The sequence below is a fragment of the Otolemur garnettii genome, unplaced genomic scaffold (assembly GCF_000181295.1).
Source record: "Otolemur garnettii isolate 467f Iridium unplaced genomic scaffold, OtoGar3 scaffold00029, whole genome shotgun sequence".
Classification (NCBI taxonomy): domain Eukaryota; kingdom Metazoa; phylum Chordata; class Mammalia; order Primates; family Galagidae; genus Otolemur; species Otolemur garnettii.
In genome coordinates, this window is record NW_003852424.1 from 18,011,969 (window position 1) to 18,032,911 (window position 20,943).

The window sequence follows — 20,943 nt, forward strand, 5'->3', positions numbered from 1 at the left end:
GGGATTCGAACCCGCCACCTTAGGTGTATGTGGCTGGCGCCTTAGCCGCTTGAGCCACAGGCGCCGAGCCAAAACTATTTTTCTTATAAGACCAATTATTTGATCCTTCTCCAGAAGGAAGACAATAATAATTCTAAAGTAAAAAGTATGGCAAAGAGAATTTCTTAAGGACATGGTAGAATAATGTAGGAAGGAAGAAGAGCAGAAAGCTGAGAAAGGTCATATGTCTCCCTGAAACTAATCAGATTGAATATCTATGTGTCATATTCTGAGCAGAAGAGTCTCATTTGGGAGAGGCAGTGTAGCATAAGGTGATTAAACACATGGCCTCTGTGACCATTAGGTTTGAATTTTGGCTTATTAGCCAATTGACCTTGGGCAGTTCCTTAACCTCCTTGTGCTTTGTTTCCCTTATGTGTAAAATTAGGGTGATAAGGATGATAATAATATTACCTCATGGGGTTCCTATGAAAATTAAATTACTCAGGTTTATAAAACATTTATGAGAGTGCCTATCAGATAGCAACTACTGTGTTTGGATAATACACTAACGGAGTGGAATTTTTTGAATATTATGTTAAAGGTTCAGAATTAAGAAAACATGAAGAGGGCCACTCTGAGAGGCTGAGGCAAGAGGATTGCTTGAGCTTAGACGTTCCAGACCAGCCTGAGCAATAGCAAGACCTTGTAAATAAAACAAATTAGCTGGACATTTTGTGGTGGATACCTGTAGTTCTAGCTATACAGGATGCTGAGACTAGAAGATCTCTTGAACCCAGGAGTTTGAGGTTGCTGGGAGGTAGGGTACTTTTAGCCTGGAGGAACAGAGGGTACTTTTTAGCCTGGAGCAACAGAGTAAAATTCTATCTCAAAAAAAAAAAAAAGGAGAGAGAGAGTAGATAAGCTATGATAAGTGGAAGTTAGGAGAAGAAACTTAATATGTACTGTATTTTGTTTACAAAATGCCTGCCTGGGTTATAAAATGGTTGGAAAAAAGAAAGAGTCTTATACACAGACTAAATCATAATTCTGATATGCTCATTCAATGTGGTCTCCCTTGATTTAAAATCTATATTTAAATAATCACCAAGTCATTGCTAAATCATAAAGCAAAATAAAAAAAATTTCAACCTGTCCTTCAAAGGATCAATATGATGTATAATTAATAATTCTGAACAAAGCCTAGTATCTGTGAAGCAAGAAAAATATATGTCATGTTAGTGCTATTTGCAAGAGCCAAAGAACTGAAAACTCCTGCTTCTCCTTTTGGCTACATGGAATTATTTCCAATGAGTTATTTTAATTCATGTGGAACATTCACGTCCTGCATGGAGAACATAAAGTGAAACATACCGTTTCTAAATCTGTTAACAGTTACACAAGAATACTAATTTGGTCTATTTGCCTAATTTACTCTTTAGCCTTTTGACTTAAGAAAATATACTTGGGTGATTGAATCTTTTGTCTTTCAGAGTAAAACAGGAGCCCTAGAAGGCCCAGAAGTGGATGGGTTTGTCAAAGACATGATGGAGCTTGTCCAGGTGATTTCATGAAGCTGTGTAGATAATTTTCATCATGAATTGGGGGTGCCATTTTGATTGATCCCATTTTTCATTTGTGGGAACCAGTGGGACTGAAGGTTAGAGAGAAAAATCTAGGGATGTAGTCTATTTTATAACCTTTGAACTTCTATGAAACCCGTCAAATCTCCCTTGCTTTCTTTAGATTGTTTGTAGTTTAAATTACATGAAAATGCCATAGAAGCATCTTTTTACCATCACGTTAAGGTTGTCTATTTTACCAAAGCACTACAATGCCACTGAATATCTTACTGCTTTATATTATGGTTACCAAAAGTTCTTCTTTTTCCTGAACTCAGTTATTATAATAACAAATTTTAATTTAATTTTATATACTAAATCTCATCTTCAGGGTTCTAATTTTTTTTGCCAAGGGGTTTCTCTCACACCTAGCCTAAGATAGATACTTACCTATTAAGACATTCCCGAGGCTGATGCAATTTAGATTATATTTACATCATATAGCGATCTGCTGTAGGGTAGAAAATGTTTTTAAAAAGCAATTTCCTTTGAGACCCTGTGAACTGTAGTGACTGTCTGTATAATCCAACTAAATAGATAATTTCCAACTTTCCCTTTCCATGGAACAATGTAAGTAATTAATTTAGTAGTCTTCTGTTTTGGGGGAATTTAAAAAAGTTTGCTAAGGACAAACAATTATGTACTGGTTGGCCCAGATGCCAAAAAATTAGAGTAGCAATTATTAGTTATCTTTGGAGTTCCAGACCTCTTTGAAAATCTGATTGGGACTATGAAGCCTTGCAACAGAAAAATGTTCAGATATTGATTTTTGCATAAATCCTTAGGAAGTTCAAATACTGTACTTGAGCAAGCATGGACAAGTTTCTTTCTGATGTCTAATCAGGGTGATTGAGATGACTTCTGTGACTCCTAACTTCTGTTATTCTCATCTCAACTGGTCCTTTGCCTCTTCATTTCTCCCTTCACTTGTTGCTCCTTTTGGAGACTTCACAGGCATTTGCACAGCCAGAATAATTGATGGGTATCATAGTGGTATTACATTTTATGTTGATTGCTAAAGGCAAATTCCATTTTACTCATTATGTATTTAATGCCAGAATGCTTCCTGTAATAGAAACTGGGCAATTATCTATGGGATATTAAAGTAGCGTGGCAGAAAGACTCGCCAAATTGGAGTTTTAATATGCTTTTGATAGAAAGAATGGGACAGCAAGCCTGTTTTTGAGAGCTGCCTGGCCACCTCTGTGCAGTGGAGCTGGGGCCAGTACTGCTGAGTGTAGAGCCTGGGGGCTTCAGATCATGTACACTCAGGCAGGGAGCCTGGCCTTCTGCTTCTCCATGATCTGCACATACAGCCCAGCAATGAGGGTGTATTCACTGCTGGAGCAGGTGTCCTGCTTTGCTATCCCTTTTCTTTAGTCTTATCTCAAACTTGTGGGAAACACACTTTTTTGGAAGGGCTGATGTATGATTTGTTGTTGAAAACTTTTTCTGGTATCCCATATCTTCCTCAGGTTTGTGAGGCAGCCAGTCAGGGCTGAGAGATTGGGATCCTCTTGAATTAGAATCCATCGAAAGCCCAGAATTTGGAACAGTGGTTTCCAGAGGGGCTGCCATAGTTGTGGTGGTTGCTCTCTCTCTCTCTCTCTTTTTTTATTGCAGTTTTTGGGCGGGGCTGGGCTTGAACCCACCACCTCCAGTATATGGGCCAGCGCCCTACCCCTTTGAGCCACAGGCGCCACCCAAGCTCTTCTCTTTTATAACCTCATTTTTGTTCTCTTTTCTTCCTTGTATAACCCAATTATAGCCCAAGAAGAAGGAGAAAGGGGAGAGGGAGGGGAGGGGAGGGGGGAGGATGGGTGGAGGGAGAGTAATTGGTGGGACCACACCTATGGTTCATCTTACAAGGGTGCCTGTCAAATTTACTAGGTGTAAAATATAAATGTCTTAACATAATAACTAAGAAAAATCCTATAAAGGATATGTTACCCAGTTTGAGGAAAATATTTCAAATTGTATATAAAATCAGCATATTGTACCCCATGATTGCATTAACGTACACAGCTATGATTTAATAAAAAAAAAGGTTTTTTTGCAGGTGAGGCACTATAAAATGGTAGATAGTGCTTTGGACTCTTAACAGATCTGTGCTTTAATTCCATACCAGTCACTTATTAACTGTATGTTGGTGGGCAAGTTACTCAAACTCTCTGATACCTGTCATATCACCCCCCAAAATGAATACAGTAATATTAACATCTGTTTCCCACTGCTGTGAGAAGACTAGGAATAACACAGACATCTATCACAAACCCTAGGATATAGCATGATTTCCAAAAATAATGGTCTTTGTTATTTCATTAGAATAAAGCTGCTGTGATCTTTATTTCTGAGCTTCAGAAATGGATTCAGAAAAGGAAATGGCAGCTCAACACATGGCCATGCCATTCTACTAGATAATCCTGTTCAAAATAATAAAGACTGGAAAAGACACGATAAAGTTATACACCTTCAATTATCTGGTGTCAGAGGAGAATCAACTACTGTGTACATAAATTTTAGCTCAACAAATCATCTGGAGAACCTTGATAAATTACTTTTGTATTACTGACCACAATCTGACCCAGTCCTTCGAAACTAGCTCTGTCTCAACAGAAGCCAGTGCCAAAGAGAGCTTCTAAAAGATAGACATAACTATGTCAGATGGCGATTAACTGGCATATTTTATAATTCATAATTTAAAAAATTTTGCTTTCTTTTCTGATTATAAAATTACTGCTGAATATTGTAGAAAAATATTAAAAATAAAGGCAAGTAAAGGTCAAGAAGCTTATGAGAGCTTCAAGCTAAGAATTCAGGTTCCAGGCTGATCACCCTGGGTTCTAGGCCTGGTTGTAACACTGACTGGCAATGTGACTTAGGCAAATCACTTGGCATCTCCAAACCTCAGTTTCCTCATCTAGAAGACAAGAATTATTATAGATTCTATCCCCATAATGTTTTCTTGAAAATTATAAGAGAAAATCTTCATAAGGCAATTAGTATTGAGCTACTTCACTAATATTATCTATAGTAGTAAATTATTATTAAGAACTTAATAAATATTAGCTGTTGTTATGACTATATCACAAATTAATCTGGGAACTGATAGAGCTCTCAACTTTTGTTAGATCTTTGCTACTTCCATTTTTTAAAAGAGAAACCCCATATATCTATATCCAGTGTAATTTTGCTGGATCCCCCCTTGAAAATCATCACTTTTGAATCTGATGATCTTAAAAATTTTCAATGGTTCTGCCTTTCAGTTGTCCCTGAATTTGACAATGGTTTCCAAAGGTCAAGAGGAGATGATGAAAGTAAAATCCAAACCAACAACATAGTAGATGAGACATTTTTTTCCCAGAGAAAATTAAAAGAAGGGAAAAGTTCTAGACCGGTCAAGAATATTAGTGGGATACGAAGGCCAACCACACTCTTTAATGGACTCATATCACCTCCATGGGAAATCAGTAGATCCCCAACCCTATGTCCTTGCCTTTCTGTTTCTGAGGAGTTGCTGGTGCAGCCGCCAATTTGAGACAGAGCTAGTTTCTAAGGACTGGGTCAGATTGTGGTCAGTAATACAAAAGTAATTTATCAGGGTTCTCCAGATGATTTGTTGAGCTAAAATGTATGTACACAGTAGTTGATTCTCCTCTGACACCAGATAATTGAAGGTGTATAACTTTATCCTGTCTTTTCCAGTCTTTATTGAATCTTTCTTAGTCTTTCAGTCTTTACAAATATCCAGATATAATTTGATGAATGTAGCCAAGGGAATGATCATTAATTGGAATTCTTGGCTTTACAAAGAATTTTCTCTTGTGACTTTTTTTTCATTTTATAAGAAAGCTCCATGAGAAAAGTAAACAAGTCAATATCTGAAATTTATTTTGAAAGCAGGTATCAGAGAATAATGAAGGAGTCAGCAGGGAGATGGCCCAGTTTCTACATTTATAGTCCTGGGTCGAGGTCCTTGATGTTTGCAGTAATAACCCTGAAATAAGCTTATTTCATAGTCTTTTATTTATTTAAAAACCATATATGATGCATATGATGGCTCTGAATTAACAAGATTATATGGTTACCAAAATACCCAATTCCCCAAGCTCTGAAAAACGGTACCTAAGTCCTCTGTCAGTCTGACAAGATGGCAAGTCCCCGAGGGAATAGACACAATTTTTAAAAGCCAATTTATTCATATATAGTTGACATAAAAAACTGTACTTTTGTATACAATTTGATGCATTTGGCGATAAGTATATACCCATGAAACCGTAATCGTGTATAATGCCATAAATTTATCTACCACCTGCAAAGGTTTCTCCCTGTCCCTACTTTTTTGTTTTCTTCATTTGTCCTTTTGTAGTAAGAGCACATACACACACACACAAACAAAACAAAAGAAAACAAAAGAAGCAAAGAAACACATCATCTCCCCTCATAGTGCAATTTAAAGTATACAATCCAATATTGTGGAACATATGCACAATATTTCCTCCTAAGATTTTTTAAGAGGCTGCAACTCAGCACAGTATAAAACCCAACACAAGAATCTACAGCTTAAGTTAGAGAGGGAAAGGCAAGATATGCAAAATCTTTCAAGAAGAGGAAGAACAATAATATTGGAAGCCAAGTAAATGGGCTGCCAGAGATGACCTTGTGTGCCTAGGGGTGATGAGGGTCCCTGACCTGAGGCCTTCCCTGAAGTTATTGACAGGAAGATGATTGACAAGAGGGGACGCTGGCTAACCTAAAGGATTGAATCTAATGCGCTTCTCTAAAGAGCTCGCCCTGAGCACAAATGTTTCTTTTGACTTTTTAAATTGTAGAAATAATAAATATATCATAGCTAAATCTGAAAATGGAGAAAAAATACAGAAACATATCCTCTATACTTGAATAGACTCACCATGAACTGCTTTCTCTCCTATGTATGTTCTGTATATAGTTGAGACTATACTGAATAGTAGTCATTATATATAATATACAGTATTATATAAAGTATATATACTGTAATACATATTGTCTGTTACAGAATAATAGTAATGGTCATTCAGTGACCATTATAATATTTTACCTGTGGTTAGGTCATAATTTACTTAAACATCCCTCTACTGTGAGTAATGTAGATTGTTTTCTATGTCTGTGATTCAAAATAACACTATAATGATATCTTTTTGTATAAGTCTTTCTCTGTACCTAGTCTTTTTCTGGTAATAGAATTACTAAGTCAAGTGGTTTGCACACTTTTAAAAATGTGCCAGAATTTTTAAAATTTCTGACATCCATTGTCAAATTCTAGCCAACTTTTGGTGAATGAGCAGGCATGCTTTCTCATTTCCTTCTGTGAAGTCCTTTTCTCCAACCCTGTTTTTCTTCCTTTCCACCCTGAAAATCAGTGACTTTGTTTTGACCTAGATTTATCTATCAAAGAAGCTTCTGGTATACACAATATGTATTTTCTCACTAGGATGTTAGTGACTTAATATACTATTATCCCTTGACTGATAAGCAACTTTTTTTGGTGAAAGTTTTACTCTATGTCCAGGCTATAGTCCCATGGCATCAGCCTCACTCATAGTAACCTCAAACCCTTGGTTTTAAGTGATACGCCTGCCTCAGCCTGCAGAATAGCTGGGACTTCAGGTTCATCCATAATGATTGGTTAATTTTTCTATTTTCAGTTAGAGGGGGTCTCACTCCTGAGCTTAAGGGATCCTCCCACATTAGCCTCCGGAGTGCTAGGATTACAGGTGTGAGTCACTGCACCCAGCCTGATAAGCATTTTTTAAAAGAGAGAATGGGTGGCAAAGAGAACGCAGTGTAACCCCCAAAAGGTGAATATCGGCTCGGTGCCTGTGGCTCAAGTGGCTAAGGCGCCAGCCACATACACCTAAGGTGGCGGGTTCAAATCCAGCCCAGGCCCACCAAACAACAATGATGGCTGCAACCAAAAAATAGCCGGACGTTGTGGTGGGTGCCTGTGGTCCCAGCTACTTGGGAGGCCGAGGCAGGAGACTCACTTGAGCCCAGGAGTTGGAGGTTGCTGTGAGCTGTGATGCCATGGCACTCTACCCATGGCGACAGCTGGAGGCTCTGTCTCAAAAAAAAAAAAGGGTAAATATCTAACAAAAGAAGAATATTGGGCATTGTGGGAACTGTTGATAGGAAGACAGCTGGAAAACTTAAGAGGTTCATCCTGAGTTTCTTAAATGCCAGCACAACCACTTGGTATGGCACTCTCTAGAAGACTTCCCCGGTATCTGAACAGGCATTTTCATTTGCCTAGTAAAATTATCCTAAGGAAAAACCAACATAATCCCTTATTTTCATTTTTAAAAGCAATGGCAGGTGATATTGACAATAAACAGGGGAAAGAATTGGTCCTGAATGTGGGATTTATTATCATTATTTTTTGGAGAAAAACAGAGGCTTGCTGGGATGGGCCTGGACTGGTGCCTTAAGTAGTAGCATCTTGGCTTCTGCCTGTCACCTCAATATTTTCAGGCATCTGTGTGGCCAGTAAATGGCAAGGTGGAAGCAGAGAAAACTTTGTAACTTTGCACAGTTAGAGAATGAGGCTCTAGAGAATTAAATATTCTGATTGGTAGATAGTTATCCTAAATGAGCTAAAAGAAAATGTACTTACTATCATCAAAACTAATTCAGTCCCTCTAGTGGTCGGAAACAGAACAGAACATAGTACCAGGCCTCTAGCACAGAGAAGATTTGGGAAGCACTGGTTAATAGAGGCTTTGAACGCTCGCTTTCATTATTTTAAGAGAGGTGGAATGTACAGAAAAGAGAGGACATATAGTAAAAACATGAAGACTGCATCTGAGGACAGTCACTCACTGATTCCACAGATGTAATTGAGCACCTACTGTGGGCAAGAACAGGGGAGAGTGGGCCAGACCCAGAGGTCTCCCTATTGCCAGTATTACAGGAATCAGATAAGCATTTTAAAATCAATTTTTACCTCACACTTTCCCATGAAATGAATGAGAAAAAAATGACATTGTTACTTAAAAGGTCATGATTCAGCGTAGTGATAAAGAGATGCATACTGGAGCCTCCCTGTGGTTCTCAGTATGTGCCAGCTGTGTGCCAGCAGATTAATTAATCTCTCTGTGCTTTAGTTAACTCATCTGTAGATTTGCATTGCAAGTAGATAACACGCTTTTAGGATTGTTCTGACGATCACAGTTAACATATACAGCGCCCTTAAATCAGGAACTTCCTGCAATGAAATTGGTGACTTGTTATCAAAACTGTTATTAAGGGGTGGCACCTGTGGCTCAAGGAGCAGGACATTGGCCCCATAAACCGGGGGTGGTGAGTTCAAGCACACCCCCAGCCCAACCTGCAACCCCCTCCCCCCACAAACAAACAAACTGTTATTTATTAAGACTGAGACCCTAATGGCTTCAGGTGGTATGTCTGTCAGTGACACATGCAATTTTCAGTAGTAGCATTCAGGTCTCTTGATGCATACTGAATTGCCCAGCAAGGTCACAAACTTTTCCCAGCTAACATGCCTAGCTGAATTCCTAACATTCCTTCCCAGCCCCTAAAATATCTCTTTGAATACATTTTATATCCCTAGCTCAATAACATAATGTTTTAGTTAGATTTTCATTCACTACATACTTTTTATAAACTAGAGGCACAGAAACCTCCCACAGGGAGATAATAAAATATGTCTTCTCTCATCAGTACTGCAAGACAGAATTTATGATCATGATTCTATACTTTGAAGCAAAATGTCTTTATTACAGTTGCTAATAAGGCAGGCTTTCTATAAGAACTGCAGGGAAATGATGTGAAATAGAGTTTTTTTTTTTTTTTTTTTTTGGCCTGCAGGGACATGCTGAGAAATAAAGCTGATGGCAGAAAACTTACACTTGGCAGCATTTGGTGGGATGAGGAGATAGGCTCTCCCCTGTGACCTGGCTGCTCTGCAGTGCTCTCAGCAGGCAGGGCACCCCCTGAGCTTAGGGAGGTTGTTAGAGGGCGAGACTGCCATTGGCCTGGCTACTGACATGTTACTTTTGTCACCCTCAGCCCAGCATCAGCGGGGTGGACCTTGATAAGTTCCGGGAGATTCTCTTGCGTCACTGCGATGTGAACAAGGATGGAAAAATTCAGAAGTCTGAGCTGGCTTTGTGTCTGGGTCTGAAAATCAACCCATAACTTCCAGATTGCTTTGCCCGTTTCTCTGACCATGTTTCTGTGCTCTTGCTGCTAGGATTGTGTCTGTGCATTGCTGCTTGGCACACACTGGGCAAACTTTCCACAGTTGGGATGGCATGTTGGGCAAGGGGAGGGAAGCTAGGGCCTCTCTTCCTGCCAGCATGGGTATGTCCCTGCCTCAATGAAAGCATCCCTCATATACTATCCGTGTTGTTTTCCCCTTGACCCTGAACATTCCTGTCCCCCTAAAGACTCAGCTACACTGTTAGATCTGCTCTGCTTTTCTTTCCCAGTCACCAGGGAACAGTAGCTGCTGAGTGCATCCATCTTGTGCTTTTTTTGTGGGCTTTCTGCTAAATCTGAATGGTGTATGGCATTCATGGCAATTCCCTACCTTCTATGACTAGATTTTTGTGTGGGAATAAAACTGCAGTTGCAAACAAAGATGTACTGGTAATTGCTTTTGTCTTGTGACCTTTGAAATGTTCTACTAAATTGTTTGACAAACAAGCTACTTCCCTAAGGGAGGTTGGGGGGTGGAGAAAGAAAGTGAAGGGCAATATCCTGAAGGAAGCCACCCACACCACCAATCCGGCCAGAGTTCTCAGATGCCCTCACTAGGGTTGACTTCCTGTTGAGCTGATTATGGAAGCAGGAGGTGCAAATGATCACTTTTTACTGGAGAGAGAAGACAAGAATATGTCCTGGACTGGGGGGTTTGTTGTCTGTCACCCCAGGTAGCACTGCAACCTCCAACTTCTGGGCTCAAGTGATCCCTCCAGCTTTAGATGGAACTAGGGAGCATTGTTGAGGAAGATGCCACAACAATCAGCTGTTTGTTTTTTTTTTTTTTGTAGAAATGGGGGTCTTGCTATGTTGCTCAGGCTGGTCTTGAACCCCTGATCTCAAGCGATCCTCTTGCCTTGGCCTCCCAAAGTGCTGGGATTAGAGGTGTGAACCACTGTGCTCTGCTCCCACTGTCACTTTTTACTCATTGTGGTCATATGTACATATGTATGTGTTCTGTGTCTTGCTGTGTGTGTACAGCATAAAATTTGCTATTTAACTGTTAAGTGTATAATTTAGTATCATTAATTACATTTACATCTTTGTTTGTTTGTTTCAGACAGAGTCTTACCATGTTGCCCTGGGTAGAGTGCCATGGCATCACAGCTCACAGCAACGTCCAACGCTTAGGCTCAAGCAGTTCTCTTGCCTCAGCCTCCCAAGTAGCTGGGACTATAGGCACCCACCACAACGCCCAGCTATTTTTTGGTTATAGTTGCATTGTTGTTTGGCAGGTGCTGGCTAGATTCAAACCCACCAGCTCTGGTGTTTGTGGCTGGTGCCTAAGCCACTGAGCTACAGGCGCTGAGCCTACATTTGCATCTTATGCAGCTATTACCACTATCTATGCCTAAAACTTATTCATTGTCCCAAACAGAAACTCTGTATCCATTAAACAATAACTCTTAATTCCCCTTTCTCCCGGTCCTGTTAAGGTTTTTTTTTTTTTTTTTAATTTCAAAATATTAGGGGGGTACAAATGTTTTATGTTATGTGGATTGCTTTGTGATGGTTGAGTCCCAGCTATAGGTGTGTGTGTCCATTACCCAAATAGTGTTCATTGTACCCATAAGGTAGATTTTTGGCTCTTCCCTCCTCATTGCACCAGCCTCCACACCCTTGATTTCCACTGAATTTTACCTCCCTCTGTGCACATGTGTTCTCATCTGTAAGTTCCAGTTCAATGGTGAGTACATGTGTTTTTCGCTCTTAAAATATTTCTCTTTTGATTTTTTTCGCTCTTGAAATACTTTTCTTAGGAGAATGGTCTCCAGTTCCATCCAGATTGTTGCAAAACCATCTTTTTTATAGTTGAGTAGTACTTCATGGTATGGGGGTGTGTGTGTATGTGTGTGTGTATGTATATTTCACATTTTATTAATCCACTCATAAATTGATGGGCACTTGGGTTGATTCCACATCTTTGCAATTGTGAATTGTGCTGCAGTAAACATTTGAGTACAGATATCTTTTTAAAGAAAAGTCTTTTTTACCCCCTTTGGGCAGATGCCCAATAATGGAAATGTTGGATTGAATTGTGGATCTACTTTTACTTCTTTGAGGAATCTCCATACTGTTTTTTATAGAGTTGTACAAATTTGTAGTCACACCAACAGTGTATAAGCATTCCTTTTCTCTCTGCCTGGTAACTTTTAATCTAATTTCTGTCTCTATGAATTTGCCTGTTCTAGATATTTTATATAAGTTGAATCATACAATACTTTTCCTTTTGTGTCTGGCTTCTTTCGCTCAGCATAATAATTTCTTGATTCATTCATGTTGTAGCACATACCAGAACTCATTCTGTTTTAAGGCTGAACTGTACTCCATTGTTTGGATATTTCGTGTACTGTTTATCCACTTACTGGTTGATGGACACCTGGTTGGTTTCCTCCCTTTGATTATTGTAAATAATCCTTCAGTGAACATTGGCATATGAGCAATTGAGTCTTTGTTTTCAATTTTGTGTATATACTTAGGAGTGGAACTGTTGGTTCATGTATTAATTCTGTGTTTATCTTTTTGAGGAACTGCCAAACTCTTCCACATAGCTGCAACATTTTACATTGCCACTAGCAGTGTGTGAGGGCTCCAATTTTAATCTCCTGCTCCTATAATAGAGCTCTTTCTGGAACTGCCATAAATAAGAATTGGACCCAAGGCTAAGTTATATCTACTAAATTCATGACTCTTCCTTTAGCTACATGAAGAAAATCTTTGAGTTACTGCTCCAGTAATGAATGTACTATTATAAATTCTTGGCCTAGGGTCCTCATCCTCTTCAGTATCTATCTGGAGGTGGCTAAGATGACAATGATGTTGTGTGTGAGGGGGGTAGGTTTTATTCTTTTAGGAATAATGTGTTCAGATATATCCAAGGAAGTTATTTTCTCTGAGAACCTGCAAATTTTCAGTTATGGCTTACAGCTGAGACTCCATAGGAACATAGACAAGTTCATAGGCTTCCCTAGAGTTATAACCTTTCCAAGTATACAAAAAGGGGGCTGGTAGAGATCTTTGAGTTAGAAAAAGTGAGTTTGTTCCATCCAAAGGACAAGTTCATTCAGAAACATTCTTAACAGGTTTGACCCTCATATTCTATAACATAGATGCTGGTGGGTTAAATGATCAATGGCCGAAGAAGATAAATGGCCCCAGGCTTCTGTTGGAAAACCAGAAGGGGATTGGCAGCTGAAGGAGGGGCTCCCAGGAGGCAGAAGTGTCTTATCGGAGTACGTGTTGTACATATTTGGTAGGTTGGGAAAAAGTGTGATGGCACCCCTGAAAGCTGTACTCAGATCCGAAGACATGTATTTTATTAATTCATTCAATAGATACTAAGACTGAGTGAAGTCTTCCTTAATTAGTTAGGTCCTCATACACTGCTCCCTCCCCTAAACTATGATCCCTGTTATTCACTATATGACTCATTTGACAATTTTACCTACGTGCAGTGTTTTTATATTTATGGATACTTTTCAAGTGGATTGTAAAGTTATTGATATCAAGAATTTGTGTCCTACAAGTCTTTTTATATCTAGCACAGGGATGAGGAACCTTTTCAACCTTGAAGGCTGTGTTAATTTAGCTATAATAAAATCAGGCTGGATTCAAGAAACTTCAATTAGATGTATTTAAAAATGCATATTATTTTATAAGGATCTAACTACTATAATAATTTCAAGAAATGAAAACTGTTTGTTAAGTTTAAAGCTAATTAACAGTTTAATGACTTTGTTGTATCTGCTTTTTTTGGAAATTATTTGAATATTTGTTGTCATCATGGAGGGTTTGCAGTTTCAATTGATTCTCTAGATGGGTATCAGTTATCTGTGACCATAAGAGTGTCTTGGTTTGGGTTAGGCAGGAGAATGTAGATTCACAGCAAGAAGTAGTTGAAGAGCAAGAAAACATTTTGGGGACATGTTGCGGCAGGCATGAGTATTCTACATTTTTTTGTATCGTTAGATCTTTCTTAGCATCAAAGAATGACTTTGGAATGTCATCTAGTGAAGGCTGAGTCAATTCTATCTGTAGTTCTTTAAGTGCTTTGGTAACATCAACTACGTGAGGCTGAAATGCTAATTTGAGTATGATGTTATGATTCTCAAAGTCAGTGAACCTTTCATTGTATTCTCCAATTAATAGGTCTATAATAGCTGTGTATTCTTCAAATGATTCCTATATGTCATCCTGCTCATCAATGACCTTTGGTAACTGGGGAAAATGTTCACCTGAAATTTCCTTTAAAAGAAGTATTTTGAAAAAAGGTAGCTTTCCTCAAAATGCTTAGTTTTGTTGTTGTTTTGCCACGTATCATATACAGACTTAGTTTTACCTTGCAAAGAAATATTCAAGTTGTTTTTGTTTGACATGATGTCACACAGAAATGCTGCATTCTTAAAGAAATCTTTCAATAATCTACATTGCTGATTCTGTTCTCCATAAATTTAACTATCTGTTCTCATAGAGATAAAATTTTGACTGAAACTTGTTACTGCAATGGCCAACATACTTGAGAATTATTTAACAAATCTACACTGAATAACTTACCCTTCAACTTTAGCATGCTACAAAACTGATGATGCCATGTTGCCTTTGAAAAAATGTAGTTAACAATACTTATAACTTGTTGCAAAATGTCACTTAAAATAGCAGCGTTAGCACAGAGATTTTGCTGATGCAAGATACATTGAAAAGAAATGAGAGCATCTGGATCTGTTAATCTGCTATGACTGGAGTGATGTATTCAGGTTATTAAGTATGAAATGTCCAATTTCTTCAAGTACTAAGTTTGACAGTTGGCATCTCTGACATTTCATTTTGATTCTTCTTGTTTTATTTTTATTGTGAAGGTACATCCTCATTCTTTCAAATGCACTTTTTGGCTTATGATTATCTTTCACAGTTTTATTTTAACAACAATTTTTGCAAAATCATAGAAAAGTCAAAAACTTATGTTATTTTTGAGTATGAGTTTCCTCATGGAACCAACACAGCACAGCTTGAAATATCAATGATGTGTTTGAAAAGGATGTGGCTAACGAATACACAGTACATTGAAGGTTGGAGAAATTGTTTTGGAGACTGTAATCTGGAAGATGAACCCTGTGGGTGACCTGAGGCCAAGGTGGATAATGATGGGCTGAAAGCTATCGTGGAAGGGAATCTATCTCCACCTCAGCATGAATTAGCAGCAAGTTTTGACATTACTATTCCAACAATATTGTTGCATTTGAAACAAATCATCAAGTTAAAGAAGCTAGATCGACGGGGTCCACATGAATTAAATGAGCATCCAAAGGACAAATCATCTGGAAGCTTGCCTTTCTTGCTGTCATGATATAACAACAAATCATTTCTATATGGTTTTGTTAAATGTGATGAAAAATGCATCCTTTTTGATAATTGCAAGCATTTGCCACAAAGGTTGGATAAAGATCAAGTGCCAAAACCCAGTCCCAAACCAAATATTCATCAAAAAAAAGCTAATGGTGTCTGTTTGGTCCAGCACAGGTATTATCTACTACAGCTTCATAAAACCTGGTCGGTAATTACACCAGATGTCTACTGTAACCAACTCGACAAAATGTTAAGTGTGCTTGAAATTAAGTGTCTGAGATTGGTCAATAGAGACAAGCCAATCTTCTTGCAAGACAATGATTGATGACATGTTGCACAAATAACACTGCTCAAACTATAGAAGCTGGATCTCAAAACTCTGTTATCCACCTTATTTTCCAGATCTTGCACGAAGTGACTGCTGTTTCTAACAGGCTTTGGACGACTTCTTGCAAGGAAAAATATTCAATTCTCAACAAACTATGGAAAATGATTTTGTTGCCACTTGCTCTCCAGGCTTTGCTGCTGGCATACACAAGCCACAGTTAAGATGGCAAAACTGCACTGATAGCGTCTGTGCATACTTTATTTCATTGTACAGGTTCTTGTTTGTGATATAATAAACTACACTTTTGATTTAAAATCAGACATTTCATATTTGCGGGCCTAAATATAAAATCTGCACTGAGTCAGTATTATCAGTTGATTCTTCCAAAGCAATTGAATAATACGTATTTTCATTTGGAAGTATGCATGAAGTTGTTCTGTAAGTCAAAGGCTAATTGATGCTGCTGATCAGTTATGGTTCTTGAAAGAGGCAGTTATTTGTACTTTGAAACATTAATAGGGTCTAAGCATCCTACAACTTTGACAAAGCATTCTTTCACAATTTCTACATCACTGAATGGCTTCTCTTTTTCCTAGGCAGTGGTTCTCAACCTTCCTAATGCCACAACCCTTTAATACAGTTCCTGTGGGTCGGAACCCACAGGTTGAGAACTGCTATCCTGGAGTATATAAGCTACTTTATAATGCTTCAGTGGCATTATTTCCAGGTATTATTGTTACTTAAAAGAATTGTCTTTGGTTTTCATCTTTTAATTTCTGCAATATAATCTTTTTTTTTTTGAGACGAAGCCTCAAGCTATCCCCCTGGGTAGAGTGCCATGGCATCACGCTCACAGCAACCTCCAACTCCTGGGCTCAAGTGAGTCTCCTGCCTCTGCCTCCCAAGTAGCTGGGACTACAGGCACCCGCCACAACGCCTGGCCATTTTTTGGTTGGAGCCATCATTGTTGTTTGGCGGGCCCAGCTGGGGATTCGAACCCACCACCTTAGGTGTATGTGGCTGGCGCCTTAGCCTCTTGAGCCACAGGCGCCGAGCCTGCAATACTATCTTTTCTGCCTCTTCCTCTAATTTAAAATATTTGTGATCTATATTTCTGTCTAACAAGGGTACAAGTGAACTTTTCTAGAAATAGAATGTAAATGTTTTGACACAATGACTATGCAAATTACATGAAATTTATGTGAACCGGCTTGATGAAAGTATTTCAAAATGTATATGAAAACACTACACTGTACCCCCTGTTTGCATTAATGTATAGAGCTATCATTTGATTAAAATAAAATAAAATAAAATATTTGTGGTCTTTATGAGTGTCATAATGCTGATGAGAATTGAATTTATTTCATGTTGATATTGCAGTATCATGAAGCAAATCATCTTGAGCAGAAAGAAGATAAGATTGCAGTTTCTAATCTTCATTAAAAAAATCTGTTTTCTTCTTTCAGAGTTCTCTTGGTCTTCTTTGACATGATGGGCTGGTAGACAGAATTGGAAGATATTGCTGAGATGTAAAACTATTTACAAATTCCACTTCAAATAGTGCATTGCTGTTAAAAGCTGATAATAGATTGGTGTACTTGATCACTATATGCTCTCACCAACCAGTCTCATGTGATGGTGGAGCCAGTCAGGTGGGGAGGTTAAAACTAAATCATGAGTATTGTAATTGTCAATTTGGCCCTTATGGCTCATGATGCTGTAAATGGTGCTGGTCAATCTGGGAGGATTATTTTGTTGTAACCTATTTTACTCTTTGGTCTTTTAAATATGTTCATTTTAAAAATAAAAATATAAAAGATGAACAAAGATGTAATAATAAAAATAAGAGGATTTGTTCTGTAAAATTTGAATTCAGTCGAAAGGCCACACTTAGGGACCTAAAAGGTCAAAGGTCATATATGGCCGTAAGGCCACAGGTTCCCCACCCCTGATTTGGCATCTTAGCAGTGCTCAAGAATGTTTACTGTTGTTGGTAATGATACCAGAATTTCGTTTTCAGTGGGTTCTTGGTCTCAGTGATTCAAAAAATGAATCCACGGACCACAGATCAGTGGTAAGACAAGATTTGTTTTACAGAAAAGAATACAAAACACCAAAGCTTCTGGCAGAGAGAAAAAAACCAAGTCAGGGGAAAATAGCTTTCTCTCTGGGCTCTTAGTCCAGGAGTATATATAGTCCCACAGGTTCCTTGTTGTTACATGAGACCAGTAATGAATGGATATAGTCCTTTGTGCCGTGGCAAAGTGAATGAGTGTATTAATGAATGAATACAGTTCCTTCTTCTGGGGCAAGGTGAATGAATGTATTAATGAATGGACACAGTTCATTATTCATGGAATTGAGGCCTAGGAAACTTACATGAAATTGACCTAGGCATAGGAAATGGGGTTCCCTGTTCATAAGTTTAAGGGGAAGGAGACACCAAGGCTGATGTCTCTCCAGCAGATGTCTGGCCCCTCTGGTTACTAGAGCCTGGGGAGTGGGGTGGCAGCGGCCTTGCCTACCCTCCAGCCTGCTGGTTCCTCTGCTGGCTGCCACCACACCAACATCACCAGGGTGGAGGTGGCAGGTCCTCCTGCTCAGCTCGGCTGAGCTGGCTTGGGCACCACCTATCCTGTTATCAGTAATGGTGGTAGTGATGATGATGTTGTTGGTAATGCTACTATTGTTGTTGGTGGAGACGGTGGTCTAAGAATCCTCTATAGGACAACGTAGTTGGGGATAAGGCAGTACTTAGTACATTCTTTTATTGGATCTATAGGATAATAAACCACAATAAAAATACAATCACATTTGCTACATAATTTAGTCTAAAAGAAATGAAATATTAGGTATCAAGCGCTCATTTTTATAAAATTTAGATGAAGTTGGTTTGCATATACAGCTTTACTTTATCTCCTGGTATTGCAATTTCTGGTCAATTATTCTCAAAATTCTGTAAAATTCAGTACCTTGAATGAACTAATAGTCATGCAAGTACAGACTTTCTGACTAAACCTAGACAAGATCCGGTATAAAAATAACTTCAGAAGTCTTACTGCCACACTCATAGGCTTCAGTTTTGCTACTTGATTGCTTATTTATTTATAAGTTCTCAAGGGTGGAAATTTATAGGTATTCTAAATAGCAAGTTATTCCCTAGTGCAAGATATGGGTTCTGAGCTGTGGCCCTGAGAGCCTACTCTGATGTAAACACCAAGCCACTGGAGAAGAAGAACTTAGATGATACAGAGAGAAAGGGGGTGGGGACTCTTATTCAAATAGGTTTGCAAACTTTTATTCTAGAACTCATGAAATTAAAAATAGAATCAGCAACAATCCCTCTTCTGAGTATATACACAAAGGAGATGAAATCACCACCTCATTAAGTATCTGAACTCTGATATTAATTGCACCATTATTTATAGTAGCTAAAATATGGAAATAGCCTAAATGTCCATTGGTAGATGAATTGATAAAGAAAATGTGTTACATATAGAAAATGGAATATTATTCAGACTTTAAAAAAGGAGATCTTGTCCTTTGCCATAATATGGATGGATCTGACATGCTAAGTGAAATAAGCCAGACAGAGGAACAAGAAAAAATTGTATGATCTGACTTATGTGTGGAATATATGTGTAAAACAAAACAAAACAAAGAGCTCAGCACACAGGGATAGAGAATAAAACTGGTTACCAAGGGGAATGTTGTGCGTTGGGGGAGAGGATGCTGGGAGATGTTGGTCAAAGGAGACAATGTTGCAGATATTAAGTCTAGAGATGGAAGATACCATAGGAAGACTAAAGTTAACAAAATAGCATTGCATTTGGGAGTTTGTTACATAGATTTTAGCTTCTCTTTTCACAAAAACCTAACAGTGAGATGATAGATAAGTTAATCTGCTTCACTACAATACTACTTTACTATCTATATCATGCAGTATGACTCAAAGATACCCAATACAATTTATTTAAATAAATAAAACAAAAACTAAGTTATTAAAAAAAAGTAAAGCTCCTGAGGAAAACCAATGCCTAGAGATACTGTTCCAAAATCTGTACTCAGGGAGTAAAATAATGAAACAAAAATAATGGAGCCATATAAAAACAGATTTTAAGTAAGTATGCTTGAATGTGCTTAAGTATGTGTAGCTTATTTTAAGAAAATTTGCAATTTGTTTGCCTCTAGGAAGAGGAACTGGGTGATAGAGTGGGAAGGAAAACTCTCTTTTGAATTTTGTACCGTGGGAATGTATTATCTATTTAAATGAAATTTAATAATTATAATAATAAAATATATTTGTTTAGGAAACTTAAAATGATAAATGAGTGATAATTTTCTTTTGAAAATTATTTTTAAATAGGAATAAAACAGAAACAAGAAGATATAAATAAGAACCTACTAAAAATCCTGAAAATAAAATATATAAGCACTGAAATATCAATGCAAGAAATAACTTTTGATTGGCCACAGTTGAAAGTAATTAGTGAATAGAAATATTGCAGATAATTCCCACAGAAAGACACACAGAGATGCACTGATATAAAAAATAAAAGATAGTAGCTGTATTAACATCCACAACAAGACTCTATAGCATTCCAAACAAAGAGAATAGAAAGAATGTTGCGTAAATAAAACTTGAAGAGACAATGGTGGAGTTTCCAGATAAAGAAAGACACGAGGCTTCAGAATGTGAATACACATCGAATCCTGCCCCTGATAAATAAAAATAAGCCCATATCAGATGTCTCATATTGAAACTGTAGAGAACAAAGGCGAAAAAGAAATATCTCAAAAACTTTTTGAGACAAATGAGGCAATTATCTACTAACTACTGATAATTACATTGTCAGCAGATTTTTTTATCCACAAAGTCACGTGCCAAATGGACAATGGAGCATTTCTAAGTAATGAAGGAAAATAACTGTTGACCTAAAACATGTTACCCAGATAAACTCTCATGCACTCTAATTTAGAGTGAAATAAGATTTCAGATAGGCAAATATTAAGAGGGCTTTGCTCATCCCTCTGTAAATTCTTATTGAAAGAACTAGGGAAGAATGTATTTAACCAGAAGAAAAATAATCCAAGAGGAAGTATGGGACGCCTAAACAGTGCTGAGCATAGAAATTGTTTTTTAAAACTCTAAACCTTAAAATGGCTAGAGATTTGGTCAAAAATAGTTTATGAGGATGTTGCCTATAGTATTAGCTAAAAGAGATTAAGGTCTAGAAATAGCCAAAATGCCTAATAGTAAAAACATGACTAAGTTATGCTGCATCTGTAAAATGGAATGTTTTCTTACACGGTGACAAAAACATTTTAAAAGAAAAAACGAGATGTTTTATTTAATAATCTCTAAGTCTCTTCTAGTCCTAATGTTATAATTCTCTTGTTAATTGATTG

The 20,943-nt window shown here is 37.8% G+C and overlaps 1 protein-coding gene across 1 annotated transcript in view; it reads left to right on the plus strand.

Moving 5' to 3' along the window:
* The window catches only part of LOC100955856 (secretagogin), a 33,214-nt gene extending 22,973 nt beyond the window's left edge, over positions 1 to 10,241 (plus strand). Inside the window, exons 6-7 of the mRNA XM_012804453.1 lie at positions 1,473 to 1,541; positions 9,669 to 10,241. Of these exons, the coding sequence (XP_012659907.1) occupies positions 1,473 to 1,541; positions 9,669 to 9,797 (198 nt within the window). The 3' untranslated portion in view covers positions 9,798 to 10,241. The remainder of the gene's footprint in view (positions 1 to 1,472; positions 1,542 to 9,668) is intronic.
* The last annotated feature ends 10,702 nt before the right edge of the window (positions 10,242 to 20,943 follow it).